Below are 27,097 nucleotides of genomic sequence, written 5' to 3' on the forward strand. Positions count from 1 at the left end.
ATACACAGAGAGCTGACACAGCAAGATGACGCTACAAAAAGAAACACAGATTTCTGGTGCCGCTGCTAAGGATAGAAGCGGTCACAGAAGAACACACAGCGAATGGACACAGAGAACAGACAAGAAGGGCCGGGAAGGGGAATAAATAAAAATAAATCTTTAAAAAAAAAGAAGAGAACTAATCAGTTTTGAAGGAACGATGAGCAGTAGGCAAGTGCTTTATATACATTAACTCATTTAATCCCCGCAACAATCATATGCATTTGATAATGTGCCTATTTTATAGATTATTATTACAGAGAGAAAATAAGTACTCTATATTTTCACAATCTCTTAATGAATCTTCATCTTTTACCTCTTATGAAAGAATCAATTGTTAATAATGATAATGATAGCAAACACATAAGAACTTACAGTGTTCCAGGCAGGTTAGATTCAGGATGGCTCCTGTGGGGCTGGTTCTGGGGTCTGCCGTGAGTCAGAAGTAGTGACCTGTGCGGCTTACCACTACATCACAGACTCTGTGACCCTTTATTCCCCTGGACCTGGGTCTCCACAGTTTGCATACATGGTTGTAATAATCGCAGTTTTAAAAGAACTGCCACATATTGAGTGACTTGTTAGTCACTTTGTTAAATACTCGATATACATTACCCCGTGTAATTCTCACAACAACCCTGAGAATTACTGACTATTATCCTTGTTTTAAATAAGAGGATCAGAGAGTTTAACTCGGATTCTCAACAGTGACACCACGACCTTTGGGGCCAGAGGAGTCTTTCTTGTAGGAACTACCCTGTCTATTGCGGGATGTTTAGCACCACTCCTGGCCTCTAACCACTAGATGCCAGTAGCACCCTCCCACCCCATCACCCCTGGTTATAACAACCCCAAATGTCTTTTTTTATTTTTTAAGATTTATTTTTCGCCCCCTCTCCTCCGCCCTGGTTGTCTGGTCTCTGTGTCTATTTGCTGCATCATCTTCTTTGTCCGCTTCTGTTGTTTTCAGTGGCACAGGAATGTGTGTTTCTTTTTGTTGCACCATCTCGTTGTGTCAGCTCTCTGTGTGGGTGGCCTCCTTGACCTGTGTGGAGCTGGCCCACGTGCAGTGCTGATGCCCTGCCACGCAGGGGTGTCCCCCGCGTAGGGGAACCCCATGCGCAAGGAGTGCGCCCCATAAGGAGAGCTGCCCAGCACAAAACAAAGTGCAGCCTGCCCAGGAATGGCGCTGCCCACACAGAGAGCTGACACAACAAGATGACGCAACAAAAAGAAACAGATTCCGGAGCCGCTGACAACAACAGAATCGGACAAAGAAGAAGACGCAGCAAATAGACAGAACAGACAATCGGGACGGGGTGGGGGAAAAGGGGAGAGAAATAAATAAATAAATAAATCTTAAGGGGGAAAAAACACATTTATCTTAAAAAAAAAAAAAAAGAATGAATGAAGATAATCCCTGTAAACTGGTAATGTTTTCCAAGGTATTATATTGTTAAAAAGTAAAACTGACATAGAATAGACAGAAGATGTATATAGCATATTACTATCCTTTGTGTAAGAAAGAAATAAAATACATATGTGCAGTTAGTTTTAGTTTTGTTTCAAAAAGAAATAATGGGACAAACTCGAAACAAGGGAGATCCTGCAGCAAATGAATAGAAATAGGGTAGAATGAATATGAATGGACACTTGTCTAAGTATACTTTCTTATAGCATTTTGACTTTTAAAATATGTGACTGCTTCACATATTTTTTAAAAAGTAAAATTTAATCAAACAGGATTTTAAACATACTATAAAATTGAAAAAAAAAAGGATAATTGCATGATGATTTTATAATATAACCCACAGGGAAAAAATCAGTAACTTTTGAACACAGTACTCTGTACCCTTTTAATGGAAAATACAATATCAAAAAGACAAATTTTTTAAACATTACTTAGTATGTTTGTTGTAGTATTGATTTAGAAATTCTGTATTAATTTCAGTTAGTTGTAGGATGAAATGAATATAATGACAAATAAAATACAGGAATAATAAATCAAAATGTATTTAGTAGCTCTGTTCATGGATCTAGAAATAATGAACATTCTAGGTATCCAGAGCTTGCTTTCTAAATTTTTTTCTCCTTAAGAGGAACCTGGTTTATTCCTGATCTGGGACAGAGAAAGTACAAGATGAATATATTTTATTGTGCCAAAAATGCAAGGAAGTGTTAAAAGCTAATGAAAACATGTTAAAAGGGTACAGGAACCTACTTGAAGGTGTTTTTGCCAACTAAATTTTAAAAATAATTTGTAGTGTCATATTTGTCAAACTTGTTCTTTTATTGCTTTGGTTTTTTAATTCTTCCCTGAGAAGAGCTCTCCTTCCCCACCAGGCTGTAATTATAAATACTTTTTATATATTCTTCAAAATTGTAATGCTTCTGGTTTCTTTTAGCATTTAGATCTTTAATTACTCTGACTACTTTTCTTTCAAATAATTCAATCTATAGTATTTTGATTGCAGAGACATTATAAGTTCTATTAGAATATGTCATCCTCCTTTTCTTTTTCTAAATTTTATTTGGGAATTAATTATTCATTAATTTTTTTCTATATGAGCCTTGCATACTAGAGATGATATGGTATAGTTAAGAATATGGAGTCAGAAACTTATACAGCTCTGCTATTCATAGTTATTTGACTTTCTTATTATATAGTTTTTCTGTACTTCAGTTTCCCCATCTATAAAATAGGTATTATAATAATAATGGCTATATGTAAGGTTGTGTTTGAAGAATGTATTAATATTTATAGGTATTTGGCACCTACTATACACTATATAATGTTTGCTTTATTGTTATTGTCATTATTATTTTTTGCCCAAATATTTTAGTAGGTGGGATTTGATAAAGATTACCATAAATTCGTGCCTTTATGTCATTTAATAATATTTTGTTTCCTCATTTAGTGTTTATACTTTGGGGATTAATTTTTTACTGTGAATTTTTATAATTATACTGTGAATGAGGCATTTTTCTCTATTCAATTTTTGGTGTTTTTTTAACAAAGAAAAACGGTGTTTTTCTAATGATCCTATATACACATACTTTACTGAATTCTTTTATTAGTTCTGGTTTCTAAAAAACCAGAAATTTTGTAATCATCTTTGCTTCTGTCTCTCTCATGCCCCACATCTACTTCTGTCAGATCTCCCTCAAAATATATACCAAATGTGACAGTTGCTTACCACCCCACCTCCCTGCTCTAAGCCAAGCCACCCCATCCCTCACCTTAATCAGCCAAGCTTAACCTACGATAGGCTACTGTCAATTAACGAAAGATCATTTTTTCTCATCTATTTCTATTATAATATTATTTCCTCTTTTACTGAATCACCCAGTGCCTCAAAAATAATATTGCATATTGCTTGTGAGAACAGACAACCCTATCTTTGTTTTAACTTTCATGAGTGACTTTAGTATTTCACTATTTAATGTAATAATTGCAGTTATTTTCTGATAATTATTTTTTACCTTTTTACCATATCTCAGAGTTTCCTGATATATTCACAGTTTACTCAGGTTTTATCTAAAGGGTTTATTTAACATGTTTCAGAATTTATTGATATGACCATATAGTTCTTTTTTTTTTCCTGTTAATTTTCTAAAGGATCGTCCTCATAGTCATCCTTATATTCATGGACTAAACTCCTATTTACTCAAAGTATTATATATTTTAATCCACTGCTGGTGACATTTATTAATTTTACTTGAAATGTTTGCATTTCTCTCAAATTATTAATTAAAATGGCCTTAATTTTTAATGTTTGGCGTTACCATTTCAAAGAAATTTTGATTCAAGGTTTATGCTAACTCTTTATTAATAATTGGGTGCATATTTGCCCTTTGTCATTTTTTTTACATGGAATTGGAATTATATGTTCCTTTAAACTTATAGAGTACTCTCCTATAAAACCCAGTACATTGTATCTATTTTATTGATAATCATTTGCCATTCTTTACAATTTTTAAGAATTAATACCCTGTTTAATTTTCTACTTCTTCAGCCATTTCTGTTAATTTTTAGTTTCCTAGTTAAGTCATCCATTTCAAATTGAATCAGCATAAAATTACATAAAGCATGCAATTTTTAAATACGTTTTTACTTGTGATTATGGCTTCCTCACATCTAACTTTGTAAATTCTTGCTCTCTGTCTTCCACTTTTTCTTTTCTGAGAACGAGATCTTGGTTTTAATTCTAAATTCCAATTTTATTTTTTAATATATCTCTTATGTCCTTTGTCTTCATTAATTTGCACCGTACACTTTTTGCTTTGCTTAATTTTTCTAGCTTTGTAAGATAAAATCATGATTTACATATTACATGTTTTATTTAATAAAAGATAGTTGAAAATTATTAATTTCTCACCATGTACAACGCTAACCATCTCTCACAAGGAACGCTTTCATGTTTTTCACAATTACTGTGGTGTGCATTATTAATCCTCTGAAACCTATTTGTTGGTTTGACTTAAACATTTCCTATGTAGATTCAAAACTAAAGAATATAGAATGCCTGGTACTAAATATTACCAAATTAATTTAAAAATATATTTGTAGTATTTATGTGCCCAACATACTAAGTCACTGATCTATTTTTTTTTTTTAAGATTTACTTTATTTTTCTTTATTTATCCCCCTCCCTACAGATGTTTCTCTGTTCTGTCTGCTCATTGTTTGCTGACCTTCTCCAGGAGGCACCAGGAACCAAACCCCAGACCTTCCACATGGGGGGCTAGTACCCAATGGTCTGGGCCACATCTACTCCCTGTGGGCTGCAGTGTCTGCTGGCTAGTGGTGTCTACTCCTTGAGGGGGCAGTATCTGGCTCCTTTGTGGCAGGGGTGACTTTTAGCTCATTGAGACAGGGCGGCATCTAGCTTGTAGCAGTGGGGATGGTGTCTGATCATCTTTCTTTAGAAGGCACTGAGACCCAAACCCAGGATTTTCCATGTGGTAAGCAGGAACCCAACTGGTTGAGCCACATCAACTTCCCTATTATATTTTTGTCTTTAATGTCTCTCTAGCTATTGAATAAGACCATTTGGCCAATTTGAACAAAGACACACAAATTCTCTACAGTTAGGCCTCAGAATAAAGTAAATATAATTATACAGGCATATGTTTTTTTTTTTTTTTAATTTATTTTTTTAATTTATTTAATTCCCCTCCCCTCCCCCGGTTGTCTGTTTTCTGTGTCTTTTTGCTGCGTCTTGTTTCTTTGTCCGCTTCTGCTGTCGTCAGCGCTCGGGAAGTGTGGGCGGCGCCATTCCTCGGCAGGCTGCTCTCTCCTTCGCGCTGGGCGGCTCTCCTTATGGGTGCACTCCTTGCGCGTGGGGCTCCCCTACGTGGGGACACCCCTGCGTGGCAGGGCACTCCTTGTGCGCATCAGCACTGCGCATGGGCCAGCTCCACACGGGTCAAGGAGGCTTGGGGCTTGAACCGGGGGCCTCCCATGTGGTAGACGGACGCCCTAACCACTGGGCCAAAGTCCGTTTCCCATACAGGCATATGTTAAATGCAGGAGGTAGCAAGGCTAAGCAATTTAAGAGCTTTGGCTCGGCTGCTAGGCTGCCAAAGTAGAAGCCTTGGCTCTACATTTAATTGCTTCGTGACCTTGGTAAAATTACTTTAACCTTTCTGTATCTATATTTTGTAATCTGTAAAGTGGGCACAATAATGTTATTAATGTTTTATTATTGTTGCTGAATTAAGTAAGGTAATTTATATAAGTATGTTAAATACTGCCTGTCACATAGGAATCACTTGATAAATTTAACTCCTTTTTAATTAAATGTAAGTTAAAGCATGTACACATTTTGGCTTCTAAACAGGGGTCTGAACTTATTCTATATATGTTTAGAGCTGTATTCTACTAAAACAGTGTGTAGGCCAGTAAGTACTGTAAGATAATTATCATCTTATTAATTTTATTACCTTTCCCAACAAGCTCAAATACCAGTTGACGCTTGCAGACTTCAGGACGTTTTAATATTTACATTTCTTGGTTGGCAAAGTTTCGCACTATAGTCAGGTCTGATAATTCGTTAGGTAGATTTAGCTGACAGGATTTTAGATAGTCTGAACTAGAAACTGCCTGTTTCACAAGGTTGGTTTATTTTTGTTGAAGGAAAGTGGGTGTCTGACAATTACGTTTACTGGCAAATTTATTTCTTTGCATTTCTCCTTACAATTCTGCTTGGTACTAAGAAAGCAGTCCTCATGTCTTCACAATTTTTAAATTCCCCATGAGAATGAAAATTTTGTCTACAACACCAGACTTGTTTGTTAAACATAAAAGAACATAAATCCTCCATGGGTCCCCAAGGGTATGTTAGAGAAAGGGAGTGATCATTATAAACCACTTAGGGTTGTGTGCACTGTATCATGTTGCCGTGAGAAAATGATGTTTGATTGGCTCATAAAATAGCTTTAGTAAATCCTTTAAATACTGTTGTGGGCAATTGTGAATGTTGGAATTTAATACGTGAGAGTGTATTATAAGGATTATTGTGTCTCTGGAACAGTCACCTGAGCATGCATAAGTTTTTTAATTTAAAGATGATTGTGTTTTGTGATTTTACTTTTACGTGTCAAATGTTACCTGGCTTCATCATCTCCCTTTCACTGGGCATATGACCTGCTGATATATCTTTTGTCATGTTTTCTCTCTTCATTTTTCTAAAGATATTTTGATCTATGTTAAAGCATATCAATGAATGGGTTTTTGCTGTCAGTCCTAACTAAATTCTGCAGATGGCATTTTTTACAGAAAAGTAAGCACTTCAAATTATTAGGAAAGACAGCTGGATTTAATGCACTATTCTTTTTCCAGCCTTCTTTTATATTCTCAAATAAGTTGAAAGGAAATATTCAATCAGTTGTTCAAGTGGCATTGGATTTGTTTGGGTTTTTGGTTTGTTTTTTGTGTGTTATTTTAAAGATTAGTTGTCAACATTAGGGCATGGGATTACTTTCCAGATAAATCATCACTTGGACTATTTTACATGATCTTGAATATGACTAAAGTAAAAAATGCTGTTTTTATAACCATATCCTTTAGGAAAGTGATTTATTGCTTTTATCAAGAGGGAAACTAAGTTGCAGTAAGTAATGATTTTCTTAGTACTTTAAAATTCCATAGACATCTTAACAATTGTTGGATGTGACCATAAAAATTAATTTTCAAATAATTGGATGTATTTTAGAATTATATTGCTATATGTTACCAGTTTTGAAAAAAAAATTGAAATTCCTTATTTCTAAGGGTGGTTAAAAATCCTGTAAAATATTTTTAAAGAACTTATAAATCTGATAAAAAAAGATAATAATGAAGTTAATTGACAGAAATGTGAAAGAAATGACATACAGTGAAATAGCTCTCATGTTGGTTGAATATAATATTTTCTACTAATAACTTTTTTTTATTAAAAGTGATATAATAATTGTGATTTTGAAGATGGTCTTAATAGAATTTTGACAGGTAATCTTTCCAATTGCTTAATTGAAAATGATTTCATACTGATTGCCAAATTCAATGGATACTTTCAGTTTTCATCTCCTTTGACCTTTCTTTGGCATTTAGCACTAATACCATCTCTGCATATGGTAGAAATCACCCTTTACCTTACCTTGTGCCACCACTTATGGATGATTTTCTTCTAGATTCTCTGAAGTCCTTTTTAAAGCTTGTTTTTTCTAAAGGACCTGTTCTTCTACCCACACTTTAAATATTGCTCTTTCCTAGAATTTCTTTCCAAAGTTTCTATATTTAAAAATTGATATATCGAAGATATCTTTACTGTAAGAGTAATTGACTTTGAATTTTAAAAGACTGTGCAATTCTGTTTAGTCAACAATAGTCATAATATTTGTCCTACACATATCCAAAACCCAATCCTTAAAATAAAATTGTAGATCCTGGGGAACATATGAGAAATTGTCACTGTAGATAAAAGATAACATCTTATGGGGATGAAAGACACAATTAAAATTTTTTTTATTTTCATTTTTTCTCTGATTTTTAGTTTACTTTCTAAATTTTATATTTTATTTTATTTTCATGTTATTTTTATTTGTTTTTTTTTTTGCTTTGTTTTGGGGGAGGTTTTGGGTCATAGATGGGTCACAACTGTGGTAAGGGAGAATCATTAGTGCGGGGTGTCAGTGATGGGATGATATATGGGGAGGAGTGCACCGGGGCATGCCTCTCTGGCATATAAATATGTTCAAGTGGTTATGGAGCTTTTTCTTGGTGGATAGAGACCCACACACTAAACAAAAGAGTACTGCGTTCCCATCCTGGGAAGTCCTGCTACATTCTCTAGTAAAGTAGCAAGAATCCTCTGAGTGCATGGGCCATATCTAGCAAAAGAGGATAGACCATTAATCCAGGTCCTTGGTATTGATGATAGTACTTATGAACCTTGATCTTGTGAAATTTAAACATATCCTAGGATTTTCTTTTTTTGCCAAAGAGTTACTGCCTGAAAGCCTTGTTGCTCAAATGGGCCTTTCTCTAAGCCAAATTCAGCATATAAATGTACTACCTTATCCCTAGTTTGGGACATGACTCCCAGGGAGGAGCCTCCCTGGCACCAAGGGATTATTACCAAGCACAAACTGGTGATGCATTTGGAAGAATACCTTGACCAAAAGGGGGTAATATCAAATACAAATGAGTTTTTATGGCGAAGAGATTTCAAAGTGAGTCTGAAGGTCTTTCCAGAGATTACACTTATGATCATCTCAGCAGGATCCGATTGACTGCTACAGTAAACAGTGCCTCAAACAGTGGAGCTTCTGAAGGCTCTAGAGACATCTAGACAATATAGACAAGCAAACTGTCTCTGGAATTCATCACCCAGTTACTAAGTCTTACTTTAGAATACATGTTCCCCAATGTCACAGAGTTGGGGACTCATTTATAATTTCCCTACTCTTTTTCCCCTTTTATTTGAACCTGTAATTAGCACTATACTCATTAAATATATGTCACAGCGACTTAAATCTTCAGTCTATTCATATTCCAATTGAGCCCCGAATCTCAGGAGAGTTGCAACACCTACTCTCCAGTTCATTGGGCTCACCCAGGACAAGTAACAAAAGGATGATGATGGACAATGCCAATCCCCAAAAACAGAGTACCTACAACTGCAAGTAAGACAGTTCCATCCATTTGCCCCATGTGATCTAAACCCCCTCTCAATCAGAAACAGATTGGGCACCACCATCCCAAATCCTCAAGATTAGGGAATGAGCAAACATAAGGGAGGAATGCAACTATGGACTAAAGTAAGCTTATTATTATTATAGCAATGGAAGAACTTATATCATTGATATAAAGGCAGTGGTCACCAGAGATTCTGAGGGGAGGAAGAGGGAAGAATAATTATAACATGGGGCATTTTTGAGACACTGGAAATTGTGCTATATAAAATGATGGATAACAACAGACCATTATACATTTTGTCAAACCTATAAAATTGTATGGTACAAAAATGTAAACTATGATGTAAACTATAGGCGAGGGTTAGCAGCAATGCTTCAATATGTGCTCATCAATTGTAACAAATGTACCACCCTAATGAAAGATGTTGTTAATGGGGGAAAGTGTGGGAGGTGGAGGCATTTGGGTAAAAAGGAATCTCCTATATTTTTTATGTAATATTTATGTAATCTAAAGCTTCTTTAAAAATAAAAAAAGACAAAAAATACTTATTGAGAGCAGTTGTATATGTGTCCTTGTAAACATTTCAATGCATATGCAAATATACATCAATTGTACAGTCTAGATATAAAAATTTTTCTCGCCGACTCTCTGTTTTCATTGACTGTATTTTCGCATAATTTTGTATTCTTACATTGGCTGCTTACCAGTCTCTTCTTATGGATATATCATAATGTGCTTAACCACTTCCTTTTAATGGTCACTTAGATCGATTCTTATCTTTATTATTAAATAAGAGTGTTGCTATTGTATATTTTCAATAAGCATTTATTCTTTCCTGACTGAATGAAAATTAGCATTCTTGTTGCATTGAAAATGAACACAGACAATGGGAATTTCATTTTGGGCATGCCAGGAATTTAATACAAATTGTTGTTATGTAGTTTCCACAAGGATTGATGATATAATAAAACAGGTTTCAGTTCCATTGCTGTTATAATCTACTTTACATTAGCATCAACTTCAGTCTCTTCCAAAGAAATGATTCTGCATCATTTCTCTCATTCTACATAAAAAGGCAGTATTTTATGTATATAACATATTTTTTTGGATCCGTTTTTCCATTCATCAGAGCATGTTCTTGAATAATTATTGCCAAAGTGTCTGAGTTTCATCAACTCTCAGCTTTCTTAGATATGAAAATGTGTTTATATTTTTCCTCACAAGTGAATGTTTTTTGGCTGGGTACAGATTTCTGTGCCGAAAAATCTGTGGCTCCTAAATTGGTTGAAGTATGACTCCATTGTCTTTTTTTTTAGATTTATTTATTTGTTTCTTTGTTTGTTTGTTTATTTCTCCCCCTTCCCCTCCTCCTGCCTTGCTATGTTTTGCTGTATGTGATGTCTTCTCTTCTCATTTTCTGTCTAGGATTCACTGGGATTTGATCTTGGAAACCTCTGATGGGGGGAGAGGTTCCCTGTCAATTGCGACACCTTGGTTCCTGGTTTCTGCTGCGCTCCACCTTTACTCTCCCCTTGTCTCTCTTTTGATGGGTCATCATCTTGCTGCGTGGCTCACTGGCACGGGGCACTGGCTCACTACACGGGCACTCGGCGCAGGCACTAGGTTGCCACACAGGCATACTTTCTCTTCTTCTTTTTCACCAGGAGGCCCTCGGGATCAAACACAGGTCCTCCCATATGGTAGGCAGAAGCTCTCTATCAGTTGAGACACATCCACTTCCCCCCATTGTCTTTTAGAATCATTTGCTAATGAAAAGTGTGGTTCTCAACTTTTTATATGGTGAATGTGATTGCTCTCTCTCTCTTTCCCTGCCTCCTCCCTTTTCCTCAGTTTCCCACCCCATGAAAGCATCTAAACTTTTGTCTTTACTTTTGGTATATAAAATTTAACCAAATTATTTGTTGTGTAGATATTTTCTAAATTATTCTTGCTTAATTGGACTTTCAGTCTGAAGATTTTAGCTTTTCTTCAGTTTGAAGCAATCCTGCTGGTATGCATTCATAGACTTCTATTCTCTCTGCTCTCTCCTCTGCTGTTACCTGATGTTGGAGGTCAAAGCCCTGCATTTAGCCTCCATATCACACTCTGAATATTTGATTTGGGCTCTTCTAGAATGTCTCAGCTCAATCTTTTGGTATCTCTTTCACATTTCAGCTTTATGTTACTCAACCCAATGTTGAGATTTTATTTTTTAATATATTCTTTTTTAATTTCCACAATCTGCAAGAAAAAAAAAGGCATGTCAGTTGTTTTTTGTTTTATGTATGTAGTATTCATATTATTTTGGGTATATTTATTGTACTTATAAAGTCTTATTTTTGCCCTGTTAACTTTTATTTCCTAACATGTTGTGCTTGATGTCTTTTTTCCATAAAGTTGGCATTTCTCCAGTATTTGATGATCCCATGTCTGTATTATTTAGTATTTGAGATTGGCTGTTTCTCTGTCAGTTTCTCCTGTTAACATTTCCTTCAGCCTATCCTGACTTGAGGAGGGCCAGTGTGAGCTACTGGATCAAATGTGCCGTGAGTTTGTTTCCCAGATGGAGGGGCTCCCCACCTTCCTGGTAAAAGGCCAGGTTCTCAGGACCCCAGGGTCTACCCTACTTTTTAGATTGGGCACAAAATGCCCTTATTAAATGAGACCAAATGGGAGAAGGTCACATGTTCTAGCTTTTCCCAGTGCAGCTCCCTATTTAATCGGCCTGGTTTGTCCAGTGACCATCCTTCAATTTGCATTCAGTTGCTTGGACTTTCCTGAGTTCTTTCTATATATAACCGTTTTATCCTGCATGTATTTTAGATTGTGGTTTCCTTTGGGTTTAAAGCCGTGCCTGTCTGCTGTTGATTTTTCAGTGATTTTTTTTTTCAAAATTGTGACCAGATTAACCGTAGTTTAAAATTTTTTTTTCATCGCTGTAGTGGTTCTTTGTTTTTGTAAGATATTATCTTTATTTCTTAGAATTAAGTGTGAAAAAGTGAGGTGGATATCCACTTGTCCTGAAGATGATCAAGAGACATCAGACTCTTCTTATTCTAAAGTTCACCCATTTAATCATCACTGATGACTTAAAATCTCTTTCTCAGTCATTTCTGTCTCCTGAGTAGCATGCTCACTCGTCCAGCTGTCTGATTACTGTGCATCCTCACTTTAGTGTCCCAAAGACACCTAAACTTGACTCATAAAAGTAAACTTCATCCAATTCCTTCAAGACCCATTAAATAAATTTTTTTAAAAAATCATTTCTCCTCTTTTGCTTGCATGTATTCTACTGGAAACATCATAGTCTCCCAAATCAAAAAACTTGGAAATATCCTTGTTTTCTCCCTCTCCTTATCTATTTAATGTAAAAGAAGTATTTATATTTCCTAATATTTATCCCTCTACATTTCTACTGCCATTGCAGTCATCTCCCTGATTCTGTTTATTTCATTGTTATTAGATCTAGCTTCGTAAAAGTAAATTTAATTATTTTATTCCCTTCATTTAAAACCTGCAAGGCCCTGCCTTGTGTGCTTCAGAAGCCGCAAACTCAAATGCCTACAGGAGCAAGTAATGTAAATGAAGAGATCTGTGTATATAAAAATAACAACACACACACAAAAACAAGATAGAAAGTGGATAGGGATTTTGAAAAACAAGGAAACAAAAGCATGTCCCATCTAAAGAATGCTATTTCCACTTAGCTTCAGCTCTACTTGCTCTGCAGCAGTGGAAGCCTGTATTCATTTGTTCACTCACTACATGTCATACCGTCACTGCTTTAGGTTCTTGAGATAAGGCAGTAAATTAAACAAAGATACCTCCTTTCCTGGAGCTAACACCAGATCTGAGGGACTGAGCACTTACGGAGTCACACAAAAGCTAACAATATTTAGTACTACCAGCTGCTAAATTTTTTATAAAAGCCAGAATTTGTGTTTGTTTTTTTTCTGTGAAATCCCGTTTGCTAAAATGTTGACTTAAAATTTTTAAAGAAATTTGAGTCCTGTTAAAGTGATGGCCTACCTGTTTGCAGCATTGGCCAAAACATAACATTCTCCTATCTTACCCAGAAATACCAGGGCCTGCTCACCTACACCGGTTTTTCCAGCTTGATCTCTATAATTCTCTGTGTCCCATCCTCCTTCACGGTTTAACATGCCTGGCCCCTTCCTTCTTGTATTACATCTCAGGTATTGTACTTTGGCCTGAGATGCATTTCCAGTTCCCTCCCTTTTCAGCCCTGATCAATCAGTACTCATTGATAGCCCAAATGTCAAATGCTTTGTAAACTGACCCTAATCTTACATATAGAATTACCCTTACTCTGCCAATGTTCCACAGTATTTCCTACACACTCTCATCAGAGTGCTTACCGGTGTGTTTTATGGACCCTGAACCCAAAGAAGCTATAGTTTCATCTTTGTATCCTGAGAATCTAGCATAGCACTTTCCATGAAGTCATTGCTTAATAAATACTTGTAGAATGATTGACCATGCCTGAAATCTGGCTCTCTTCAAGCCAGTGGTGGTAAATCCATCAGATAGTTTTACCTACCAAGCACAGAACAAACAGTTACTCTATGAATGGAAGCTTTGTGTCACAAGTAAACAATCTTAATATGAAACTACCTTTCGATAAAAATGGTAATTATCAACTCTTTTGTCACCTGTATCTCAAGTTAACTGCCTTGGTCTGCTCTACCCAGGCCTTCTAGCACCCCAGTCCCACCCGACCCCAACCTACATCACCACTACACTCAACGCATCAAAATTCCTGAAATGGTTATACTGGCTGACTTTTAAATTTGTAATGTATAACCCTGGATCTGTAATATGATATGTCAAAAGCATTCTCTCCCCTTTGTGTGTGGCTTTTCTTATTTATTGTGTTCAAACCCCCAAGGTTATGTTAAAAGGTAGTTGTGGGGGTGGGCAGGTATGAGGAATGGAGGGTGGAGATGAAGGTCAAACTTGACTGAGTTCCAACAGTGTTTTAAGTACTGTCTTGTGCCATCCAATTTTCCATTCTTAAAACATGCCTGTGAGGTAGGTATCCTCAGATTACAGACCAGAAAAATGAGCCTGAATCAGGTTAAGGTTCATGAATAGAGTTCTGGATACTCCCTTAGGGGAAGATTTATGAGTAAAATCAGTTTGCTATATACTTTGTCGTTTTCCAGTGTTTTTTACTGTAAATTCAGTTCTATACAAAATATGTTCATTTTAGTTGTTCACTATCTGCTGAATTTAGACTTTTTTGTTTTTAATCTACCAGTGAATATCAACTGTTTGAGACTTCCCTTTCATTAAAAAAAAGTATTACAGTGTCCTTTTTAGTATTCTGACATGCAATTCGTAGAAATGATCAACAATATATGTGCACAATTGTTTAAAAAATAAACATAATAACCTCATAAATGCCCATGCACAATTACAATTGGAAAATGAAAGGAAGAAATTGGATGTTTGCATCTTTAAGTAGACTCATTATTAAGATGACATTGTAGATCTAAGCTAATATGCCAATGTTTAGTTTCTTCAACTATGACACAAATACCATGAACAGGGTTGGTGTTAGTGACATGTTTTTCCTAAATGATGAGTAACTCTTGGTAAAGACTGAAGGCAGTTAAATTTCATAAAAATTTCAGTTAAACTAAAACTGTGCAAAACATGTTTGTGTTTATATATAAAACTATGTTAGGTTCCAGTCTCAGGTATATGATAGTAGAATTTTCACCTACAGGAACGATATCCAATGAGATATTTGTAAGGCATGGCAGACATTGGGCAAGCATTCATCTTTGGAACTTTGCAAGGCTGAAATTCCCTGCCCCTTGCACTGTATTTCAGTACTGCTCTCCTTACCCTCTCATCGAGACAACCTAAAATGCCTCTACAGATTGGTGAACCACCTACTTATGGGACAACGCTGCTCTCATTGAGTACCACTGGTTTAAACCTGCCAAACTGAGGTTGATGTTTGTTAATAAAAATTGATTATTCTTTCTTTGTGTTTAAGATGCTGCATGCAGAGCTATGTAAAATAGAAATATATAAGATCTGATTCTTTTCCTAAGGATTTTGCAGTCTAAGAAGATGGGTCACTTACATATGGTTAATACAGAAAATAGCTGCTTATTCAAAGGAGATAGAGGGTGTTGAACTGAAAACAGCCAGGAAGGTTTTACAGAAGCAGTACAGTGCAAAGTGGGGTTTGAAGGATGTGTTCATAATGAAGTGGCTAGAGAAAATCTTACATCACAGGTGAGGAAAGGTAGCCAACAAACCTGTCAGGGGTGAAGAGGTTATTGTCAGAAGGAAATGGACATCAGTAAAAGAAATTAAAATTGGAGTAAGACTGTCATGTTCAGATGAAAATTAAATTGAATAATTCATGAACTGAACATAGGTATGGTAGCTCTATATAAAATATTTAAGTTCTGAGATGTCTGTTGAGTAAATTTAGAGTTTATTAACTATAAAACTGGAGGATGTAGAATGTACCCATATTTCTTTAAATGAAAAATCATTTTCAGTGTCGTTCTTCTTTGGAATATTTAATTATATTTACTCAGTTAAATTCAGGATGAGTTCGTACGAAGAGACATTGCATCTATGGACATGTGAATTAAGATTGCCAAAACAATAGATCATGAATTTAAGTGTCTTTTCTCTTTCTCTCCTCACAGATACGATTTTGTAGAAGTTGAGGATCCCAGTGATGGAACTATTCTAGGGCGCTGGTGTGGTTCTGGTGCAGTGCCAGGAAAACAGATTTCTAAAGGAAATCAAATCAGGATAAGATTTGTATCTGATGAATATTTTCCTTCTGAACCTGGTTTCTGCATCCACTACAACATTGTCATGCCAGTAAGTACCACTTTGATATCCACTTCTTTAGGTGGGTCAATTATTTGTTTCCTCTATTTAAACAAGAGAAGCAGGGAAAACAAAATAAAACCTTTCTCTAGTTTGGATTTTTTCGCTCATAAATATAACTGTGATTATCACACATAACTTCAATTCAGTCGCTGTGGTTCATTAGCAATGTTAAATACCTTGCGACACATGCTTTTTCCCACATGTAGAAGGTTCTACAATCCTTCCCCATCCCCCACTCCAGTCATTGCCTGGCATTTCAGTGTCCGTGGTAAATTACATGAGTTATTTAGCATTTCCTCTTGAGAAAAATAGAATGTGTGAATTTAACTGATTTTTTTAATCATTTAGGGAGCATTTCCAAAATCTGCACCCCATAATATATCCTTCAATTAATTTCTAGTTTGATTCATATTAATTAATAATGTATTATTATAGTTTTCTAGTGTTTTTGATGACCCATTCTTAAATGATATTCTTTGCATTTTTCTGAATGTTATTCTTAGTTTACAGTTATAAATTTTGAAGATTAAGCAGTACTCTGTTGTTCTTGTTTTCAGAATCATATATATTTTTGGAATTACTGTATCGCAGAACAACATACCCAATGTTGACCTTAATTCCATTTTAACTATATTCATGGGTGTATTGCTCTAAAAGTCTGTTTTCTTAGGTGGTCTTTTTTTCCTGTTAAGTTGGCATTTCTTTATATACCAATCAAAAATAAATATTTTTATATTTTTAAAGGTGCCGTTTACAGCACCTCTTTTTATCTTTTTTTTTGCTTTTTATCTTTTCCTGAAGAAAAATTACTAATTTTTTTCAAATCAATATTTTAGTAAAATATGTTTTTAAAATGAGTTATCTCAAGTTTCCTACCTATCTTAATAATATTCTGTTTGAATGATATTCATGGCCTTTTGTGCCCAAAGAAGGAAGTTTTGAAAGTCTCACTCCAATTTAATTGTTTTGTTCTTGTTTGACCCCTTTAATTTGTGTATTATTTCAAAATACTTGTATCTGTTTGTTGTACTACAGTAAAAATATTGAAAACCCATTTGCTATTTTTATCACATACTGCTTAGAGTAGTAATTCAAGCATTCCTATGCAAATATGGTATTGTCCTTATATTGTTAAAATATTATCAATATTACCCCTATTTAAAATATTCTAAAAGTTGATGTCTTTGACTTTGATGACTTTGACAAAAGATTTTAGCAAGTAGTTGGTATACTGAGAACACAATATATGCTGGACTTCCATTAGTTATGGTCTAAATGCACTAATGACATGTATAATCTTTTTGCACATAAAAACATTGCATAAAACAAGTCAGCAATTAATGAGGTAAATTACAAAATATGAAATACATGTTTATCTTTATATGTTATTTTCATATTGTAGTGTTAAGCAGGATTTTGTAATTGTCCAAATTCAAGTCTTTGAAATACTATTTAACAAACTTATTAAATGAAAGAATTTTAAATATTAGTTGAAAATATAGATGAAATTAAACAATAAAATGGAAAGTGCAGTTTGAAAATGACAATTTATTGATTTAGTAATAGTATTTTGTTGAGTATGATTGAAGTTAAAGGAGAAGCTCTAAAAGAGATGTTACAAATGTTTATTGCGAATATTGATATATTACCTTAGGCAAATTATTTAAGGTATCTGTATCTCCAATCCATTATGAAGTATTTCTTGACACTGTGGCTTCTCCACCATTTCCTTTGCTTCAATTGCTAAAAATTTTCTTTATTGAGAATTTAATAATTTTATCTAGAGTTGCAAAATGCTAATTAATAGACAAGGATGTACATTTTTACAAAAAATACCATCACTAGATAATCCTTTGATACTGATGATTTGTTTGATTTAAGCCACTGAGACTCTAGTTATCCCTCCTTTATCCTTTACTAACAGATTTGTGTCATGCTACACAATTTTTATGAGTTTAACTTTTTTTTTTTTTTAAGTGGCCATGACTCCATATTCACAAGGTGGTACAGTCTACATTTTCTGTTTGGATTATAGCAATTAAAGGTTCTCAAATATTTAAATATGAAATTAAGTTTTACTGTAAAATAAAATGGCAGCAGAGGTTTTTAATTCATCCCAAACCTGTGACAAAAATAAACTTTAAACTGAAGAGATTATTTGTATATTAAAACAGGGTTATTTTGTTTCTCTGACTTTATGACCATGTGGTTTATCTGATTTATGTAACCTAGGGAGTTGTATGGATTAAGTGAAACATGTAAAGAGTAAAAATATAAACACAGGGTATTTATAATGCCTGGCTCTATATACTTAGTGCTGGGTGTATTATAGGCAATCAATAAGTACTTAAATGCTGAGTTATAGTGTAAATCATCTCAGCTTAACTATCAAGGATCCACTGAAATAAGTGTTTTTATCTGTTAATGTGTATAAGATTCATGAGCCTTGCAAAAAGGTAAAGAACTGCAGGAATAAAGAGAGCATGAAGGTAGGGTCCTCCATTGCCTAGTAAGTGTAACTTGGTGATTTTAAGCTTGCTAGATTGATTTCTGAAGAGTTTCATGATCTATGAATTTCATAATCTCACAAAGCTTGATTCTTTGGAATTTAAACTTACTTTGACACTTTGATGTTCTTTCTCTATCTTTTGTCTGGGCTCCACATATCCATATATCCATTTCTCCTTCTACAGCCACTCTCATTCTACTTTTAATAACTGCTGCAAAGTGACATCCCTCCTTCTGTATTCCTACCAGAATACTTGCTAGCAGGGATCAATCTTATCTGTGTCCAATGAATTAAAGCCTAAGGGAATATGGTGTGCCTACTGGAAAACAGACTCAAAGCTCTTGTGGCATTTGCCCGGGACAAGTATCCCTACCAGACCCTGCATCCTACTACTTTTTTTTTTTCCTTTTCTGACTTGGATGAACTTGATACTAGTACACCCAATTCCCTGGAGGTAACTGCCTCACAGATTGCAAACCCAACCCTCAGGTCCTTAGGAGCCACAGGCCACCATGGTTTCTTTACTGTGTAATGATAATAATACTAACCACAGTCCTTAGTAGACTATTAAGGTCTTGCTTTGAAGATTGTTACTAAGAGCCTAACTGGTAGCCAGACAGGTTGCAGCTGCTCCTTAATATTTCATAGAAGTTCAGCCATTTCCTCTTAGAAGACTAAGAGAAGCATAGTAATGACACCAGGCCTTCTTGTGGTTCTCATATATTGGGGTGTATTATCAAAGGCATATTCTTGCCTACTTAAAGAATTTCATTTCTTTCAGTATTTTGGATAAGAGGCTGGAGGGACAGGAGACATCTAGAGTAATTAAAGGAACAGATGCATGCTTACAAAATTTTCATGACCTGATTTTCATAACCAGTCAATGAATATTTCCTATCTATCCATATACAGAAATATAGTTTAAGTGAGTGGAATCGCATTTTTTTTCTAGGATAAATTTAAGGAAGAGTTTATTTATATTTTAAAAGTAAGGACTGTAACTCTGGTTTGGCTTATTGCTGCCTTCTTTGAGAACCTGTATGGATTTTTTTATTCCCTTCAACCTCTATGACTCCATGGTTGTGATGACCATGTATTCTTAAAGGTAGAGGTTTGATATAATACCTTAGTCTCAGAAACTGTTTTTGCCACACATTGTTGCAGAACAATGTGTCTAGGTCTAACCAAGAAACCCAAGCAACACTCGGAGAGATGGAGGAAAGAAGTTTTATTTTCCAAATTCAAGGCCCCCCGCTGCGCTTTTCGGAGGCTTGTATGGGGAGGCTGTCGGGAGTACAGAAGCGAATTTTGCTGGTTACCTTGCGATAAATGGACACAGGCGGAGGCAACGGCTGCTAGCCCAGATTAGCCTGCTGGCTCACACAAGCAAGCTCTGACAGGTGCACACCTCGCCGCTCACAGCACACACCCCCACCCAAGGGCTGATTATCAGGAGGCAGCCTCTACCAGCATTGCATAGTGGGATAGAAGGGAGGGCCAGGGATTCCCGCAACATTACCAGTAAAAGTTATTTCGTTATGTTCAGCTTTGTAAGATGATGTACCCACTCCTTTTCTCCCCAAGTAACGATAATGTCGCTTATAATTAAATAAGGTAGTACTTAATATTTTGAACAAAGTGATGCTGAGCCAATATTTAAAGATTTTACATGTATTTTATAAGTAGATATACTTTTCTTTGTAATGTTAAACTTTCAGTGTCATTTTCTTGTTTCCACAGTACTTTAGAAGAAGATGTAAAACTTCTCTCTCTCTGTTACTCTTTTAAGTTGGCACTGTAGTCTCAGTTTTGCTTTTGTTTTGTTTCAAAAATTATGTTAGCATAAGATGCTTACTGAAATTATAGCTTGTTATAACTTTTTAAAAAATAATACTAGATTTGCTACAAACTTAAAATTTTAGCACCTTAACCCTATTTCAGAGAATTAGTTATGGGATTATATATTCTGTAGCCATGCCTGTCAATATAAATGCTGAAGATACATCTGTGCAGATTGATACCAAAGAATATATATTCAGCTTTTATGATTGTGACTAAGGAGTTAATGTCTTTGATTTGTTTTCCTTCATGCTAAAAGAAAAAAAATTGCGTGGTAGATTAGCAGTGAGAGATTGTTTGGGAAGAAATGAAGCAAAACTGAAATAAAACAGTGCAAGTTTGTTTCTGTTTGGAGGCCACACACAGTGAGAGCCCAGCACACATTTCAGATCTCTTAGAAAGAAAAGGAAATTTTTTGTTTAATTTTGGAGTAATTTATAATAGATTATGTATGTTTTACTCTGTGTACTGTAGCATAAGCACCATTATTTAAAATGTTAAGAACCCTTCAATGGCAGAAAATAAAATATTTTCTTCCACTATCAAAAGACCTTATTAAAAGTTTCATTTTTTAAAAATCTTACCCTTAATGGAAAAATACTGCGTATTTTTGTCAGAAAAAAAATTTAAGAAACAATACCTATTTTTCAATTAAAATATTTTAATCCAAATCTGATACTTTTAATAGTTTTATTCATTATAGTGTAATGTTACTTATTATATATATATATATTTAAATTGTTATGTGGGTTAAAGATGTATTTTCTTCCTACAATCTGTTAATATTAATATTCCAAAGCATGAATAAACTATATCCACATTTTTTTAGTGGTTCTAATTAATAGTATAAAATATTCTAATCTCAGTTTTGTCATCATGAAGTATTAATATATAAGAAAATTTAGTCTTTCTTATTTAGTGAACTTATGAGTTTATATTAAGAGAAATAGATGTTGTAACAACCAATTTACTATATATATATGTATGTTTTATTCCCTTTTTCCCTATTGCCTGAAATGGAGGGGAGAAGAAATGATTTGAAAAGTCCTTTAACTCACATTAATCCAGTTATACTCACTTCCTTTTAAGTTGTTTCCAAATTTGTTCTAATATTTTTATGATTTTCCTTTTTATCTTTTTTAATATGTATATTAAATGACACTTTTTTGGATAATGAATAATCTTTGTCCTTGTTAATAAAATTATAACCAAAAATTAAAAAATAATATAGACTAGTAGTCTGAAGCTGCTTTATGAATCCGACTGTTTGTTTTCCTTACTAGCGATTTTGTAAAGGACTTGTCCAGAGTTAAGTCAGCATATCAGCCAGGGGCACACCTTGGAAGGGTGTATGATTTCTGTGGGGAGGGGTTATAAGGACACTTGATGCCTGAGGTGCCATTAAGGAATGCAGAACTTATTGCCAAAAGGGTTATTAATTATGCAGGAAATGGAGAACAAAGCGGCCTAGTGAAAATTGTAGTGGGGAGGGGGGGTTTCATTCCCCTGGTATATGCCTGTATGTTATTTAACTTAATAAAATGTAGAGAAGAGTCTTAACTGAAGGCCAAATTTACTTTTCTGTTCAGGCTAAGAAAAATTCTGTTGTTTCTCAAGCAAGTCTTAATAAAATTCAGGAGTTCATTTTCTTACTTTGGAAGAAAAGCATCATGCATGGAATACAAATAGTTGGAGGAATATCCTAACACTCATACTATAGAAATCATATCGGTATTAAAAAATATTCGGATTTTAAAAAGTATAAATCTTGATAAATTGCACTGCTTTTCCATGTTATTATAATAATGTTCAATTGATTTAAAGAAGTGAAAAATTTGGGCATAAACCTTTAAAATACATTTTTATTTACCTTAATAAAGAGTGAAAATTCAATTCCTAGAATTATTTAGGGATTGAAAATGTTATTTCAAGTACTGTATATCTATACTGCAGTCGAAGCACTTGTGGAATGATTAGACTTTTATTAAAATATACAATGTACTTGTGTGTATGTATACATATGTATGTATTCAGGGAGTCTTGAAATGACAGTTATTTTTTTGCATCAAGAAAATCACACAATTGCTGAAGAGACTGAACTCTTAACTTGTCTAAGAACTGTTTAATATATTTTTCAAACCAACTGCTACCCCTTGGACACAGTGCTCTCTTTCATGTAAGATCATGGTTGCTTTTCCATTTCTTTGGATTCTGTTTGTTCCAAATAATTCCTTGCTATCTAAGAAAGAATTTCACAAGTGGTGTGATTTGTAGTTAAGAAGGAAAAAGCAGTGAAGCCTATGGCAGAATGGTAAAAGGGCAGATAGGCCTTTTTAAGTTGATATACAAGGCGGTTTTAAATAAGAATTTAGCCTAATTGAAAGCTTGAGGTTTGATTGATTGGTACTTTATATCTAAAGTCACGAAGATTTAAGAGCTTAGATTTAATATGGCAACCTAAACCAGATGGAGAGAGGTGTTCCCGTAGGTTTGGTGCAGTATAGATAAAAAATTTTAAATTAAATATTTTCCTTCTCTATCTGAATCCATTTTTCCGTTATTCTTCCAATGAACACTTTGAATATCAGATGAGGTATTTTGCTGTGAAAAAATTTAAAAATGTGTATGATGTTGGCTTGGCTGTCTGAGAACTTACCTTGCTTCAGGAAAAATATATATGTATATATGTATATACACACACACCTATGTAAGTACAATATTTGAATTTTGTCTGGGTTTTTGACTATGCACAGGAAAGAATTTCAAGAGCACATTGGGTGAGTTAGGCCAGTAATGGGGGAAATGGGGAAAATAACAGATTGGGGTCCCAGGTAGAGAGGAAGGGGACTGAAAAGAATGATTTACAGACTACAGTTCCCCATTAGAGGTTATAAATGCCCATGTTTTACTTGAGTAGTGATCCAAACGGGGGAGAAGGCAGCCAGAGTGGGGTCCAGAGGCGAGAGAGCTCGTTCAGGCCTCCCACCTTGTTTTGAACTATTAATTATTCTACCCCTTTGCTAATGGCAAGGTAGCTGTTTGCTGTTTTGATTGATTACTCCACCTATCAATCCCCCATGAGGGCCCAATGATAAAGTCCTTGGAGAATATCTGGGGCTTCTCCTGGCTTCCAGAAGAAGTCTTTGTTCTGAATGGCTGAATCTTGGGGAGGGTCTTCCAGCAGCCATCTTGGGGTTATTGATGTCCACGTGGAGTCGGCCAGGTTCCAGATCCATCTATTGATTGCCTATCTTACTAACCTGCTTCAGCAACCTAAACCAGATGGAGAGAAGTGATCTCTAGGAGTAGGTGTGGTGCAGTATAGATAAAAAAATTATAAATTAAATGTTTTCCTTCATCATCCGAATCCATTTTTCCATTCTCTCAAGGAACATTTATTGAGGGATATCAGATGAGGTATTTTGCTGTGAAAAAATTCAAAATTGCGTATGAGATTGGCTTGGCTGTCTGTGAACTTACCTACAGGAAAAAAAAAATCTATACACCTATGTAATACAATATTTGAATTAATTTTGTATGAGTGATTTGAAAGATTTTGAGAAGGAGGTAAGGCCGTTATTGAGAGGAAGATGTCATAAAACTGAAGTTAAAGAAAAAATAAAAACAGCAAACTAAAACCCTGGATGCTACTAAGTATACACTTGTTACTGTTTATTGTTAAAAATCACAGGAGAACTTAAACAAATGCATATAGCAAATGTCAGAGATTCTAATTTTGTTGATCAGGGTCGGTGCCAAGTTATCTGCATTTTTCTAATTAGAAGTGCTTGGGGATTCTGATATAAGAGGTTCCCTAATTCAATTTGGGGAGAGGTGGAATTGCTTTAAGCTATAAATTTAGCAGGTTGCAATGAGTTTTACTTTTGGGGGGAATATTTTTTATATTCAAACAAACATAAATATTTTATGGAACAGATTGAAAACTCTGCATGCATACTAAATAGCTAGCATACCCATATCCTCACTCTTTATTTTTCAGGGTTGCAAAAAATGTAGGACTTTTCCATAGATTAGATGGATATATTTGAATTTTTAGCAGTTGGCATTTTTTGTACTGACTTTTTAAAGATATATTAAAGGTTATCAAAAGTTTTGCCAGCTGTCAGCATCTGATACCCATGGAAATAGGTTAGATTGTCCTCGCTTTTTCTAGTTCAACCTTTAGCTTCCCTGACAATTCACAGATGGTTTAGTTTCAGTACTGAGGCACAGCTCTAGAATAGATACTCATACATTTTGCTATTGTTCAGTGTGGTAAGACATTGTTACTATAACAAGACAGTTCCAGCCCTCAAGAAATATGTTCAATTTTTGTGAGAATCATACTTGCACATGGTTTAAATAGGCAATTATTTCTATTAGGCTTGTTGCAAAAACACAGCTTCCCCACTTATTCCTTACTCCTTACATTTCCCTGATACCTGAGGCAAGTACTTCTAATTCTTTTAGGTGATCGTTTTGGAAGAATTTACCTCCATATCTCCAAGCAACAGGCTTATGTTGCTGCTTTTTGATTCTTTGATTTTAAGAACCCTCTATTGACTTCATTCACTAAACACTCTGGAAGATGAGGTTTCTTCTTCCTTACTGGACACATAGACACTTCCTATCCTCTATTATATCCTAATTATTTTAAGGTCAAAATTCATTATGTATAATGTGAGTGTCATATAATCATTTCTCACAGCTGATCTCTGAAGTATACTAGACTTTTTCCTTTTCTCCCCTTTGTTGTTTTTCCTGGAATTTCCTTGTTTTTAAAATTTGCTTAGCTTTCTATATATTTATTACTAATTTGTCCCCAAATTCGTTCTCCTCTCAAATAATCAGATACTTTCGGTTTTCTGATATTTTCAGTTTTCTAATACTTTCTTCTTGAGAATTCTTTATAGGACAATCTGACTCGCAACAATTTGGATTAGTTGTTTTCTGTGCCTGCTATACCGCTGAAATCTTTGAGATCTCCTTCTACCATTATCCTTTGACTTTTTCTTGTATTAGATGACCTGCTTCCTGCTTCTTTCACCTTCTCTCAGTTTACTTTCTTGTTTCTGAAGAGAGTAAAACCTCCCAAGAATTTACTGAAAAAAAAAAATCGGAGAAAATATTTTGGAGAACTTGCATAACTGAAAATGCCTTTATTTAACTTTCAAAATTAAATGAACACTTAGCTAAGACTAGAATTCTAAGTGGACACCAAAAGGTTGACTGGACATTCTCTGCATATGGATGGGGCCTGCCAACTGTGGTCTTTACTGTATTGTGGGCTTGCGAGATGGATTCCTTGGCAAGCTTATGATGTCTACATGTGGACTCTCTTATGTTGGGCTGGTCAGATTCCCACAATTTCTTTTCTAGGGATATAATCCTAGCTGCAAATTTTCTGGGAGCTCAGTAGATAAAGACCGAGAGTCTAATCATTAAGTATAAAAGTATTGCTTACCCTCCCCCACTGCTCCATATTCAGAATGTCATTGCTCTTGTTTCTACTTGTTTCCCCAGTCTTAAAATCCCCCAACTTTTTCTCTTCAGGGAACAATTTGTCAGTCTTCAACCATGGAAGACAAGACTTGGGGTGCCTGGCAGCTTCATAAATACATTTTTTACCATATCTCCTGTTTTTAGCCCAACTGTCATCCCCACTTCCATAGGTACTTGAACAAAATCCTGAGATGTTTGCTTGTTCTTACGTAAATCAGGTTGCTTCTTGATTTTGCCCTTGGCGTATTCTTTCAGGTTCATCAATTCAATGATGAACATATCCACCATCTTCTCAGCTTCAAAATTTTATTTCTGTTGACTCCTTTCCCATTTTTCTTTGTCCTTAGAGGTTTATACATTAAAAAATACTTTAGCTAACAATCATTTCAGGAGGGAACAGAGCCAAAACCATCATCTTTTAATTTTTTTCCTTATTCAAATAGTGTTCATATATTTGATGTTCTTATGAAAGATTAGCTTTATGTTTGCTTAACAAAATATTCAGAAACTCTGCACAAAAATATTGAGCACACAGTATGTGCCAGATTCCTTGCTCTGTAATTGGCTCTCAGCGAACAGCTCTCATTATCCTACCATACCGGATGAGTAAGCAGCCCATAGAAATTGCTTGGGAAAATTATACTAATATTATGTTTAAATGTTTAATATTAGAGAGGCATTGGACTTGATATTTATTAGCTACTTAATAAATCTTGAAGTGTTTTAATATTACGATCATGCCCTAGTGGCACCCACTAAGATATAGAGCTTGCTTCATTCCATTATACATGTTAGGTATAACCCAACAACTCACGTAGTCCATACATTTGAGAAAATACTACCCTATAAATAATCTACAAATATTCATCTATATGAGTAATGCCATTAATGTATTAGAACTCTTTGAACATTAAAACATTACTTTTCACTAGTTAGTTGAAATGATACTCTGTGATTTATTTAACATTACTTTGAATTTTATGAATCTGATATGATACATAATTTAATCCTAAATTTTTACATTCTTTTACAATCTTAGAAGCAAAGTAAAAGATAAGTGCAATTAATGTTTTATACTTTTGAAGTATTTAATTTTTGAAACTTAGGTATATTCTAAGCTTTTATAAAGGAAGTTA

At 34.8% G+C, this 27,097-nt stretch overlaps 1 protein-coding gene across 1 annotated transcript in view; it reads left to right on the forward strand.

The window, feature by feature from the left end:
- PDGFC (platelet derived growth factor C) overlaps positions 1-27,097 on the forward strand; it is a 223,414-nt gene that overhangs the window by 152,171 nt on the left and 44,146 nt on the right. The window contains exon 4 of the mRNA XM_071214340.1: positions 15,919-16,099. Within this exon, the coding sequence (XP_071070441.1) occupies positions 15,919-16,099 (181 nt within the window). The remainder of the gene's footprint in view (positions 1-15,918; positions 16,100-27,097) is intronic.

This window comes from Dasypus novemcinctus, chromosome 1, assembly GCF_030445035.2.
Source record: "Dasypus novemcinctus isolate mDasNov1 chromosome 1, mDasNov1.1.hap2, whole genome shotgun sequence".
Taxonomy (NCBI): Eukaryota; Metazoa; Chordata; class Mammalia; order Cingulata; family Dasypodidae; genus Dasypus; species Dasypus novemcinctus.